Source organism: Mustela nivalis (genome assembly GCF_964662115.1).
Source record: "Mustela nivalis genome assembly, chromosome: 5".
NCBI lineage: Eukaryota > Metazoa > Chordata > Mammalia > Carnivora > Mustelidae > Mustela > Mustela nivalis.
In genome coordinates this window covers 21810003-21823763 of record NC_139024.1, presented here as the reverse complement: position 1 = coordinate 21823763, position 13761 = coordinate 21810003, and the positions used below count along the sequence as shown (strand labels likewise).

At 38.8% G+C, this 13761-nt stretch overlaps 2 protein-coding genes and 1 pseudogene across 3 annotated transcripts in view; 1 reads left to right on the top strand and 2 right to left on the bottom strand.

Annotated features, from left to right (window-relative positions):
• METTL24 (methyltransferase like 24) overlaps positions 1–13761 on the bottom strand; it is a 145566-nt gene that overhangs the window by 11392 nt on the left and 120413 nt on the right. The window lies entirely within an intron of this gene.
• Positions 1–13761, top strand: part of CDC40 (cell division cycle 40) — a 49356-nt gene that overhangs the window by 20079 nt on the left and 15516 nt on the right. Inside the window, exons 4-8 of the mRNA XM_082731932.1 lie at positions 5722–5805; positions 7663–7802; positions 9855–9951; positions 11294–11433; positions 12035–12109. Coding sequence (XP_082588058.1) covers positions 5722–5805; positions 7663–7802; positions 9855–9951; positions 11294–11433; positions 12035–12109 — 536 coding nt within the window. The remainder of the gene's footprint in view (positions 1–5721; positions 5806–7662; positions 7803–9854; positions 9952–11293; positions 11434–12034; positions 12110–13761) is intronic.
• LOC309865129 (AP-2 complex subunit beta pseudogene) lies at positions 539–3280 on the bottom strand (annotated as a pseudogene). Its single transcript has one exon. The product of its transcript is annotated as an AP-2 complex subunit beta pseudogene (transcript).

Below are 13761 nucleotides of genomic sequence, written 5' to 3'. Positions count from 1 at the left end.
TGGGTGGCTTAGTTGGTTAAGGGATTGCCTTGGGCTCAGGTCATGATCCCAGGGTCCTGGTATAGAGCCTGGCATTGGGCTCCTTGCTCAGCAGGAAGCCTGCTTCTCCCTCTCCTGTCTGCTACCCCACCTGCATATGCTCACTCACTCTGTGGGTCAAATAAATATAAAAGAAAAAAAGAAAAAACTACTCAGTTGGCTTTAGACCTGGTTTCAAAAATAGGCCTGTTTTGTTTTTTGTTTTTTGTTTTTTGTTTTAAATAGCCAGTGGTTTTTGCCTCTCCCATTAGGGAGTGGTGGGCTAAAACACAGATTGAACTATTTAGTGAGTTAAAGACTTAAAAAATGAAAGCTAAAACTATCCAACAGATTGTGCCTTAGTGTCAGCACAGGTTAGACTGGTCACTGCCTTGGTGGGTGGCCTCAGTGTTTTGGGGGTTCAAATTTTACGCAGTAATACAATTTCTTAGTATTTTCAGATAAGAGTTCTTGGTTTGTACCAATCACAGGGGGGCCAGAGGGCACCAGACCGGTCTGTTCATTTTTCAGAAATGCTGTCGTAGGCCTGATAGATGTACTGAGAGACTTCAGGAGCTCTACACTTAGTGACAGCATATAATTTGGGCTTCCTGGCTGTCTGTATAGCTCACCCAAAATCCAAATGCCATTAGTGAGCTTCAGGGATTGGTACAGCATGTCCTGCCCTTCCACATTCCTCTTGGCAATAGTTATAAACACTGTTGTTTTGCAATTTGTTGAGAAACAGTGTCAGCATTTAAATGACATTTCTTAATCTGAAACTGAAGCTCATTTTCTTCGGGAATATCCTTCCACGCTGCAAGGAAGACCTGGTGCTGCATTTTGCCATCTTCTACAGAAAGTACATTGAGTGGGATGAGAAGACATCAGTATTACTTTTCACAGCTATCTGCAGTTTATTCATAGGTTCCATATTTATGGCTGGGCCCAAGGTGTTGAGAATCAGGGAGATATCAATGCTGTGGTTTGGCATCAGTGATGCATAGAGGGTCAAAGGAGTGCTTGGGGTGACCCCAAAGCTATTCTTGTTAAATTGGACTGCAGAGTCTGTCATGTGCTAGAGAGCTTTGTTGGTGAAGTTCATTTCCATATAGATGTGCCATTTGCAGTGACTTAATGTTCCAGAGATCTCCAGGCCTTTAGCTTTTACTACAGGCAGCCAGACATCCACCAGGTGCCATGCCTATCCCCATAGAGAGTTCAGGCAGGTCATTCAGACCACTGCTGACCACAGTAGGAGTAGGTAAAGGAGCAAAGTTTGCAGGCACTGATGAAGGGACAAAGGATTGTCTCACCAGACCATCTAGTCCTCCTCCCAAGAGACCCACTGCTCCCATCTGAATGGAGGACTCCAGTAGCACATTGACTGGGGGCCAAGGTCATGGTTTAAAAGGTCTCCTAGAAGGTCACCTTGGGAGCGGCTAACCTGAGCCTGTTTTAGGTTGGTGGCAGTGGTGGTGTGGGAAGGGCTGTCACCTGTATCAGTGCTCCCATGTTGTACTGGCGAGTGTTTGTGTTGGATTGCATGACTCCCTTCTATAAAAGCATTGGGTGGCTATGGTACATGGAGGCCAAAGAACCCATGTGGCAGATTAGTCCCTCCAGCAGAGTTGATCTTACTAAGATCTGCCTCCTCAGACACCAGTGGCTTCTCAAACAAGATTGCTTCTCTGGCTGTGACAGGGTCTGTTGAGAAAAGGAACCAATAAATCCAGCCCCAGCCTCGAAAGTCAGTATTAGCAGAATCCTGTGTTGCCAAACTCAAGACTCACTATGGCAGCTCCTGTGTTTCTCATGGTTTCTTGAGAAACAGTTTCACAAAGGCAGTAAGAAGAATGAGCTACACCTGGGCTTTCGTCAGGAAAGCCCTCCAGAAAGCTCTCCAGTGACTTGAAGCACTGTCCGTTCTCTCCGCATGTTCTCCCCCAGTCCAGATCATAGCTGCTCGAGCGTCTGGTGCATCCAGCGAGTCTAAGTTCTCAGACCAAGTGACATGGTGCTTTCCTACTTGATGCATATTTGTGAAAGCTCTCCCTGATAACAACAGTTACCTCTTGGATCACATAATTTCCTCTGGTCTGGAGGAGCTCAAACAGTGTGCACACACGGCACCCTGCAGATAGCTCACTTTGATGGCTCACCGGCCAGTGGCCTGCACAGCTTCACAAGCAAAGCCAGCATCCACCTCTGTGGTGTATTCCTCTAATTCTGCCAGAACCTGAGCGGTGTTGGCTCGGAACACCAAACGAATCATAATGTCCAACTGCTCTAGTTTAGAATAGATGGGATCACTGTAGTTCACAAAGAAGACTTCGATTTTCTGCTTCAAGATTTGGGGCCTTTCTGGAAAATTACACTGATACTCTTCAGGGTAACATACTATACCTCCGGCTCCCTGGGCAGCACAGTGACAAGCACAGGGGCAGTTCCTTCAGCAGCATATTGCAGTATTCCCAGTCCTTGAGTAACAACTCTAGAAACTTCACTAGGACTCTTACTGCTGAAAGCACCGCGGTTCAGTTGGCAAGAAACCGCTAGTGAGTTACAGGCTCACAGGTGCTCTGAGCCTGGCGCTCATCTTTAGGGTTGTAATGAGACAGAAGGTCCAAGATGAAAATCTGAGCCCATCCAGCCCACTCATTCAGAGCTGTCAGCAGCTGATTAATGTTCTTTGGTTCAGATCAAGTAGGTTGCTGTTTGGGCAAGATTCGCTGATTTTAGAGCATGCTCCTACAGCATTAGCCAGTTGGGTTTGAATCTGCTCTGAGATCCCACAGAGAATCTCGAAATGATCTTCCGCCATTTGGGCATTGATATCATGGAGCTTTGCCACACAGAGTGCTGCTGTTTTCCACACACAGGGATAGTTCCTCCTCCACCAAGCATTTGCAGAGGGGTTCACAGAGATCATCCGTTGTCCACCCGGATGCACTCCCACAGTCCTGATGGCCAAGGCCCAAATGAGAGGACTGGGATCTTCACGGTCCTTCACAAAGCCGTTGATAGCCATGATGGCCATGTCTGGCTGACTCGTGGCATAGTTCATCAAACAGAGATACCCAAGCTTCTTTAATTCCAGTTGTCAGTTTCCATCTGGAAAGAGAGAGCTGACATCCTTCCCCACAGCCACGGTAGCAGTCACTTTCTTCACAGCCCCCTTCCTCTTTTCATTGTTGAGTTCAGCCTTCAATTCAAAGATTTCTCCATGTTTATCAATTGTGAAATACTTGGAGTCGGTCATGGTTCTGGATCTTTCTTGTGCACCAGAGACAAGGGTTGGAATGGTGGCAGAAGCCAGCAAACATGGTCCAAGTGGTGGTGTTACGGTTTCCTGCATGTTAACTGAATATAAATGTTTTTGAAGGTTTTGTTACATCTTGTCAAAAGAATTCTCCCACCTTACATGGCCACCACCATGTGCAAGTCCTGTGCAAGCCCTCTTTCTCTTTACCCAAGATCTGGTTGATCGTTTTTCCTTTATTTGTATGATAACAAAAATATGCAATATGCAATATTTAATCTCTTTAATTTGTTTCATTTGGACCACTAGTGAGGTTGAAGGTTTTTCCTTTTATTTGTGACCATTCTTTGCGGATTGTTTTTCTCAGATCTAATAATAAAAGTGGTATTATTGGACACTCTTAACTTGAGGAAACAAACTGAGAGTTGCTGGGATGGGGAGGTGGGTGGGGGATGGGGTAACTGGGGGATGGGCATTAAGGAGGACACACGATGGAATGAGCACTGGGCGGTAGATGCAACTGATGAATCACCTGAATTCTACCTCTGAAACTAATAATACACTCTGTTGGCGTACTTTGAATTGAATTGAATTTAAATAAAATTGAATTGAATTTAAATAAAAAATTTTAAGAAATAGAGCCATTTCAAATAAGACTACAAAGGAAGAAAGTAGGTATTAACTATATTAAAAATATAGTAAGGAAAATAAACTTCAGCAAGATAGATGAGACTACCTCAGAACTAAAATGCAGACATAGTCACTTTCTTGAAACATAGGATATTAGAAAACTAATTGGACTAAAATTCTGTAGTGTTAGAATTGTGTCTTCTTATGTGCCTAGCTGACTTCTAGTAGGGCATATAGCTAAATATTTAACTTCTCTCATTTGTGAAGGGAAAATATTGTTGTCCCTTAACTACCTGAGGTGGGAGGCAGTAGCAGTAGTCATGGTGATACTGGCAGTAAAGATTTATTTTACTGTAGATGATGTGGAGAAGGAAGAGAGCATGAATTCCTGTGCTCAGAAACAATGGCCAGATGAGCTGGGGATTGGTGCTTCTGTAGGTATCACAGGAAGTGCCAGGGATCTCTCCCTTTCCTCTCTGCCTCCCAATCCATCCCTCCAAACCAAAATAACACAGTGTCATCTGTATAGACATCAATCTCTCCCAAGATAGAATTACATTGTAGATCAATTCTTATGACTGAGATGGGGATTTTTAACATCAGATATGTTGGTCTAAATTTTGTATGAGCCTTATAAAAGCTCATTTAAAAAAGCCTTTACAGAAGACTGCTCTGTACCTCAAAGAGACAAAAGATAAAGTAACTCATGGGATTTGGATCTGTGATTTCAAAGAGTTTACTCCAAAGCTGCTTTTCTGCCATCAAGCACTCTCCATGGGCCAAGAACATATTTTAATACTAAAAAAACTACATGCAGTTGAGTTCATAGCCAGGTGGTTGGTTCTAGTCTAGTCTATCATGAGGGTGCGTTGAATGCCTACCTATATCCTTAGCTTATTTGGAAAGTGTGTTCGATGACAAATCTTTTTCTGTTTCCCAAAGGAAGTTCTCTTTAATCTTTAGCTGGAATATTAAAGTGTCAACTTTATCCATTAGGATGTACCCCTTAAAAAAGTGGCCAGTACTTTAATGTATTTTGTGATCATTCACATGAGTCATAGACCATAAACTGATTAGTGACTGGGTCTCTTTTGTAAATATGCTGATTACTAGAAGTAATTTTACCAAACATATATCATGTTATAGCACCCCCACTTAAGAAAAATTGATTTGAGTTGATACAGACTTTCTTTCCTTAATTAAGTCCCCAGACACCATGGCAGACTACTTTTATATCGATAGTAGCGACATACTTTCATCACTTATTGAAGGAGTTATTCACATGCCAGTTGATATTCATACTTACTTTTCTTACCAAGGAAACATACATGATGATTTATGAAGTAGAAATGTATTATTTTAAAATCGAGAGGAACGGGTGTCTTTACAGAGAATAGCATTTTCAAAATAATAGCTAGATTTTATATAATTCTTCTTACTCTGTTCTTTTTTAAAGTATTTAATAGTTTATATAATTTGATAAGCTACAGCCCTGTATTATCTAGTACCAAAACCAAAAAGGAATGGTTTCTAAACTTCCAAATGTGTGATGTACATATATTTGTAAGATCTTAGAAATTAGACTAACGTTGGCTTGGCCAGAGAGACTGTTAATAATGTAAGGTCAGCATGCTAGATTTATGCTACAAGATACTTCTTTCTCAGCTGAAGTCCTTCATGGTCCATCCTGAGATGCTGAGAGACCATTTCAGCATCTGGGAAGGAAAACGTGAGATGAGTGTATCTGTATGTAAGAAAATGAATTTTAAATGGCAATGATGGGATCAGTAATATCGACTTTTTCCTTACAGGTTATGCATTAGACCCTTCATTAGATAACCATCAAGTGTCTACTAAATATATTGGTTCAGTAGAAGAAGCTGAAAAAAATCAAGGTAATTTATTCAAATTTATTTGAAATATTTCATATCAAATATATGTATATATACACACACATACAACTGCTGTCTTGCAGATTGACCTGAGACAGTAGGAAAAACTAGTATTTTTTTAGATTGATTTCATTTTTAAGTTGAGACAAGTAATATAGAGCAATATAGTTTAGAACTATTATAGTTTAAAGCTTGTTTTTGCCACTTATGAGGAATGCAACCTTGTAGGGAAGGTGTTAGTACCTATCATTCGTGTAGTTATGAGTACTGGGCACAGTGCCAACCATGTAGAAATCATTCAATAAATTATAATTAATGTGTAGCAAATGTTTGCAGTTTATTTCTCAGCACAGATGTCAAGCTACATTTTTACAGAGAGAGCAAGTTTTATTATATATTGTCTATGGAGATTGTCTTAGGGTTGCTTTGAAGGCTGAGTTCAAATATGTTTTAGAATATGTCTGTGCTCATATTCATTTTGTACTTACAAGACAAAGTATCACACTCTAAATGCTGACTTGTCACAAAGCTCATCAGTGGAATCTTATCCATAAAATATGCTCATAAGTAAAAGAATATGCTGGGCAGCTGGGGGGTGCTCATTGGGTTCAGCCTCTGCCTTCGGCTCAGGTCATGATCTCAGGGTCCTGGGATCAAGCCCTGTATCAGGCTCTCTGCTCAGCAAGGAGGCTTCTTTCCCCCTCCCCTCTGCCTGCCTCTCTGCCTACTTGTGATCTCTGTCTGTCAAATAAATAAAATCTTAAAAAGAAAAAGAATATGCTGCTTGTACGAGGATACTTCTACTTAGAAGACTCTGTATCATCCAGCAACCTTCAGTATATGAGCTATATTATTGTTAAAACAGAATTTGACAAGCTTTTGTTGTAGCACACAACCTAAAGGAAACTCATTTGAATTAATATAGACAAGCTTTTTTGTATAAGTTAGATGTCTACAAGCCATGTCTTTATGTAGTTAAATTTTCTGTTAACAGTTAAATTGTGATTATGACTCCCATAAACCTTTCTTTTCCAATTTAATGACTACACGCAACTTGCTGCCTCCTACTGATCAAATCAGAATCTCAACCAGAAACATCCTCTTTCCTGTTTTCTTTTTAATCTAAGATTTATGGTATGAGAGGTCCAATTTAGATTTTGATCACTTAGAAGAATACCAGATTCTTGTGAAACCTTGCTTAATATATATATTGTTAATTTTGAAGTTACTAATTCCTTACTATAATTCAGTTTTTAAATGATAAATTTTAATTTATTCTTGCTTTCAAAAGTAGCCTTATCTGGGCACCTGGGTGGTTCAGTCGGTTGAGCACCCCACTCTTGATTTCAGCCCAGGTCATGATCTCAGGGTCGTGAGATCAAGCCCTATGTTGGGTTGCACGCTGAGCATGGAGCCTGTTAAAGATTCTCTCTCACACTCTCCTTCTGTCCCTGTATATACACTCTCTCTTGAAACAACAACAACAAAAAAGTAGTTTTATCATTATTTAGTGATACTAAGTTGCTGGATTCCTTTCAGAAAGTGGTAAAATCCACTGATATAGGTCCTTGATTCATTAAAAAGGATTGTGTACCTTGTAGGATTATATAATCAGGTCTTTTCTTTAAGTATATTAGGACTCTCAAAACATTGCAGTAGTAGAAAGCTTCTCTTCCCAGAAGGTTGAGTTTCTCTTTGTATGGCATGAGTTAGTATACCAGGCAGATTCATACAGACTTTATTTTTTGTTCTTTAAGGAATCTTTGGTCACTTGAACAATCACTTTTCTTTAACCACATAAAGTAAAAATTATATATATGCTACTGTTTCTTTAGAAAATATCCATTTTTTTTAATGTAGGTTTAACCGTGTTTGAAACTGGTCAGAAAAAGATAGAGAAGAGGAAAAAGTTCAAAGAAAATGATGCATCTAATATTGATGGTTTCTTGGGACCATGGGCAAAATATGTGGATGAAAAAGATGTAGCCAAACCCTCAGAAGTAAGTTCTGATGTTTTTCATTGCCAGTTCAGGTAGATGCTGTGAAAGAGAACTGTATTAATAAACTTGAGATTTCTTTAGAGAACCAAATGAGGACTCATCAATATTTCTCTGCTGTGGTTGAAAAAATAGAGTCAGATTTTTTTATTTTTCTTGGGAATATTTTTAATTTATCCTTTTCTGATTTATTTTCTTCCATATTTTTAATTAAAATACAACATTGAACAATTTTTAATAATTTAAATTTAGTAAAAATTGATAATGCTATTAAGCTACCTTGGTAGCTGCTCTTGATACTACGTACTCCAATAGTAACCACAGAATCAGCCTTTCTATTGTTTTAGAATTGGTGGTGAGTTTTATTTGTTAGCTGCTATGAAAATTTTAACAAACAAATAAAACCCACCACCGATTCTAAAATTAGAGAAAAGCTGATGTCAAAAAATGGGCAGAAGACATGAACAGATACTTCTCCAAAGAAGACATACAAGTGGCTAACAAACACATGAAAAAATGTTCATTATCATTAGCCATCAGGGAGATTCAAATCAAAACCACATTGAGATACCACCTTACACCAGTTAGAACAGCCAAAACTAACAAAACAGTAAACAGCAAGTGTTGGAGAGGATGTGGAGAAAGGGGAACCCTTTCACACTGTTGGTGGGAATGCAAGTTGATGCAGCTACTCTGGAAAACAGTGTGGAGATTCCTCAAAAAATTAAAAATAGAGCTTCTATATGACTCTGCAATTGCACTACTGGGTATTTACCCCAAAGATACAGATGTAGTGAAAAAAAGGGGCCATCTGTACCCCATTGTTCATAGCAGCAATGTCCACAATTGCCAAACTGGAAAGAGCAAAGATGCCCTTCAACAGATGAATGGATAAAGAAGATGTGGTCCATATATACAATGGAGTATTACACAGCCATCAGAAAGGATGAATACCCAACTTTTGTATCCATATGGACGGGACTGGAGATTATGCTGAGTGAAATAAGTCAAGCAGAGAAAGTCGATTAGCATATGGTTTCACTTACCTGTAGAGCATAAGGAATAACATAGAGGACATTAGGAGAAGGAGAAGGAAAAGTGAATTGGGATAAATTGGAGGGGGAGATGAAGCATGAGAGACTGTGGACTCTGAGAAATAGACTGGGGGTTTTGGAAAGGAAAGGAGTAGGGGAATACGTGAGCCTGGTGGTGGGTATTAAGGAGGGTACGTATTGCATGGAGCACTGGGTGTGGTGCATAAGCAGTGAATCTTGGAACACTGAAAAAATTTCAAAAAAATTTTTAACAAAGAATAATCTATATTTGAAAAAATAATAATAACATGAAGTTTTATAAGGTAAAACCATAGAACTCTACCTGTCCTTCTCCATCTCCTAATCCTACTGTCTCTATGAGCCAGTGACTGTCCTAGGTCTTAGGGATATAGCAGTGGACAAGATCAAGAAAATCCTGTCCTCGTGAAGCTTGTAATCTAGCTGTATCTTTCATCCACGTATCTCAGTCATATACATGTGCTGCTTTTTATTTACATTAGACATCATCTGTTGACTTCTTTGTTATTATAGATAAAGATTTACCACTATCCCACCTTCTTTGCACTGCTCCTCCCATAAAAGCTGTGTCACAAATCTGTGGTGGTTGCTTAGATCCTTATGACTTAGTAAAAGCTGTTTACTGGAGAACAGCATTGTGTACAAAAATTGAGTTTCCTTTCCAATACCAGATTTTCTAGCTATTTTGTTTTTTCTTTTTTTTTGCTTACATAATTAGCATACTACAATAAATTTGTTTCTAGGTGTTCCAGAAAGGTGGGTTTTGTATAAAATGAGTTTAAAAGTATTAACTGGTACCCATTATGTGTTTCATGTCATTTGTAATCAGTCAGAGAGTTGAGACTATTATCCCTGGAGACATACGTAACAGTTAAATTGTTTCACGCAAAATTGGAGCTCAGTATAAAGTATTTCTAAGCAGCTTTGGGCACAGTGGGGTTCCACAACATCCATTTCAAAGTTCACTCCTTAATTTCCTTAGGAAGAACAAAAAGAATTGGATGAAATTACAGCAAAGAGGCAGAAAAAAGGCAAACAGGAAGAAGAGAAACCTGGGGAGGAGAAGACGATCCTACATGGTAATGTATTTGTTATGCCTCTTCATTTTCTTGATAAACTTTCATATATTCGGTCTGTTCTCTGTTCCTATGTATCAACTGCCCTTACTAATCAGCTGCTGTACTTCACTATATTAAGAATAATTATATTTGACAATTTGCTTCTCAAAGAAATTACAGCAGAGTCTTCATATTCTAATAAAGGAGAGAAAATAACATGATTAATGATCACCACGGATGATTCTTTGAAGTGCTAGTGAATTTTTTAAAATAGTAAAGAAGAAATCTGAATTGTCCATAATCTGTTCTTTCCTAAGAACAGACTCTTCCCTCAGTCACTTTACCCTTTTGTTTTTAACTCTTATCTCCAGATATATATATCATTCATAACTAAGTTATACTTTAAAAGAAAAACTTTGTTTTTCATGTGAATAGACTGGAGATTCAGATTCTCAGACTAATTTTGATGTGTGGAAGAAAATGCATATTCAGGAAATGTACTCCAAAAGGATTTATAAATATTCTAGAATGTTCCTGGTTCATTCATAACCAGTTATATTTGGAAAATTATGTAGTGATTATCAAACTGTAAAGAATAATTTAGTACTATTGTATTGATTATTCTAAAGTTAGATCACAAATATCAAATATTTAGGTTTGATGAGTCCATATTTGGTTTCTCAAACTCCAGTTTTCTCTCCAAGGACGCAATTTAATACTATGGTGCTTGCAGCCGTAATCAAATTAACAGCCAACAGCTACTCAGGACTTACTGTGTGGCAGGCAGGTTACTAAATGCTTTATGCACACTATGCAATTTAAGTCCCACTAGTGACTTCACTGCAAACTTTGTGTTCAAAGTGGAAAAGAGAATGGAAAAGGAACCTGGAAGGGCACAAAAGAGGAAGTCCGGGGAAAAGGATGGTTGATATTTTTGTTTTAACTTCTTTTCTATCCTGTTTTGCTTCTGGGCCTTTGCCAGTGACTCACAAGGCCCAAGCATTTTCTCTTCTTCCCTTGATATAATTATGCTGCAGTGAAATCTTCTTTAAATATCATTAAAATGTGGAACTAAGTAAAAGAACCATACATCTTATTTAAAGGACTGATATTCTCTGGGTATTTAGAAATTCCAAAATACTACTTCTAATTGTAAATAATAGCAGGGATTTCAAACAGCTCAATTTTAGCTGACTCTTAGACTTAACTTCAGAGTGTTGTTACCTAAGCCTTAATAAGGAACAATAGCCCTGTGAGTAAATTGTTATCATTTAGGGATACAGGTGTTATCTGTATCCTTAAGGATACAGGTTTATCTGGTTTAGCTTGTATTTGTTCACTGCTTTCCTTTGTCTTGTTTCAGTTAAAGAAATGTATGACTACCAAGGTAGATCCTATCTTCACATACCTCAGGATGTTGGTGTTAATCTTCGGTCGACTGTGCCACCTGAGAAGTGTTACCTTCCCAAAAAGCAAATTCATGTGTGGTCTGGACATACGAAGGTAAGCAGGTTTGTCATAGGGATTGGCCATGACATACCATTCAGAATTCAGTGTTCTGGTAGCCCCAACTTTTCCCTAGAAATTCCTGCCACATTCTGCTTTTTCTAGGGTGCAATGTCAGTGAATAATGGGTTGGTAGTAGCATCAAACATCAGTAATTTTACCTTAGCTCTTGGGATTACCATGCTTAAGAGAAGATTAGATGGTTTCTGGTTTATAAACTACGATCATATTGAGACTAAGGCAGAGGCAGGAGACTTGAAACTTCTGATGTTGATATTCCTTGTCATCTGCACTATTCCAACTGATAATTCCCAGCTTTAAGCAAAGAGCAAAGGAACTGAGTAAAAGAAGGGAGAGAGAGCATTAGCAACTTGATTGACTTAAGAATTCCCTTGGGTGAGAAAGTTGGTATTAAAGGTTAAAGAACATATCTTCAAAAGTTTAGTGTCAAAAAGGCTGTTCTTGGAATACTAACAAAGCTTATTCTGGGGCATGATTTTTGGAATGAAGAAAAAAGTAAATTAGATGGCCTAAAAATATACTGTCCTTTCATTATGTTTCATTTCAGTTGACTGATTACTGTATTACCTTTTTATAGGGCGTCAGTGCTGTCAGATTATTCCCTCTCTCTGGCCATTTATTGCTGTCTTGTTCCATGGACTGTAAAATCAAGGTGAGTTTTCAGTAACAGAGTAGGAATGCTGCAGAGCTAGTGCTTTGGTGAAGTCTGTTTGGTTAATTATAAAGAAATTTGTGTTTGATAGGCAATTAGAGCCTAATTATTTTCTCTTAGGCTCCGTGAATACAGCCATTTATGAATTCCTTCCAAACATGTGTGGCTCTGTGGTCCAGTTGGCTAGGCTCTTTTGTAAGCCTAGATAACTGATTAGAATGTAATCAATCACTTTGGTTTTAGATACACAAATATTTAACCACTAGTAATGCATTTTTTAAGAGGTTTTGGATATGTAACTGAGTTCATTTTTTCCTCAGAACCATATGAGCTAGAGAGAACACGCATTAGAAATCCCATTTTAGAAAGTAGATAATGTAATTCACACTTTTTCTTATAAATGCAAGTAGATACCAAGTAGCAGAAACGCTCCTAGCTTCTTCTTTCAGTTTCTTTCGTCTTAGGAGGCTCCACCTTAAGTTAGATTTCTGCTATAGAGTATGTAGGGAAAAATTTACTTGCCACAGCATGTCAGCTTGAACATGGGGAAAGCTTTTTTAAAAAATCGTAAATCTGAAAGAATAGTTATCTTTTTGTGTGTCTTCTGTGTCTAGTTTGTTATGATGGTCAAGAAATATCAACTCTGTAATACTCTTGAGGCTTGGAAAGTTGAATCATTAAAATTTTGCTCTTTGTAAACAATTCATGGATATTAACAATATATGAAGGTAGCTTTTCTTGATGAGAGCAATCATTTAGGCATTTGTCTCTACTCAGTAGCTTAAAATCAAAGGCCAAACTGTTTAGAGTGAAAACCTTTATTCTTTTTTTTTTTTTTAAGATTTTATTTATTTATTTGACAGACAGAGATCACAAGTAGGTAGAGAGGCAGGCAGAAGAGAGAAGAGAGGAGTAAGGAGCCTGTTGCTGGGCTCCATACCAGGACCCTGGGATCATAACCTGAGCTGAAGACAGAGGCTTTAGCCCACTGAGCCACCCAGGCACCCCCCCCATGTTTCCTTTAACTTTGACTTAATGCAAGCTATGTTAGTTGAGATGAAGGTCTTAAAAAAGCCTAGTGTTCAATTTTGTTCACATGTATAAACATTTACTAGGTATCCATTACATGCAAGGGGCTGAGACTGAAAACTTATCAAGGCCCTGTCCCTGCCCTCAGGGTGATCATTTCATTATGATGTAAATGATAGTTATAGAGTCAGGTGGAAAGCTCTGGTTTCTAAGAGGAAACGTCCTTCAGCAGAAAGGTAACTAAATAAAAAGTGGTGGGGGTGAGGGGAACGTAGGTAATAGTAGTAGATAGACATGGCCTGAACACTATGAGTTTGTGGCTGCTGAGTCTTCAATCTGAGAGATACAGAATGGTGACAGGCATCAGCGAAGGATCAGGTGCTAGAGGTCCTTGCCTGCTATGCTATGGGGACTGAGACTTTATCCTACTGGCCCCGGTGGCCAGAGTGCTGTTTCTTTTAGAACACTTGTAACATTATTGAGGATTAGATTTGAGGCACGCAAGAATAAAGGTAGTTTTAGGAGTGCCTGGTTAGCTCAGCTGGCTAAGCGTCTGCCTTCAGCTCAGGTCACGGTCACAGGGTCCTAGGATGGAGTCTTGCATGGGATGGAGTCCTTGCTCA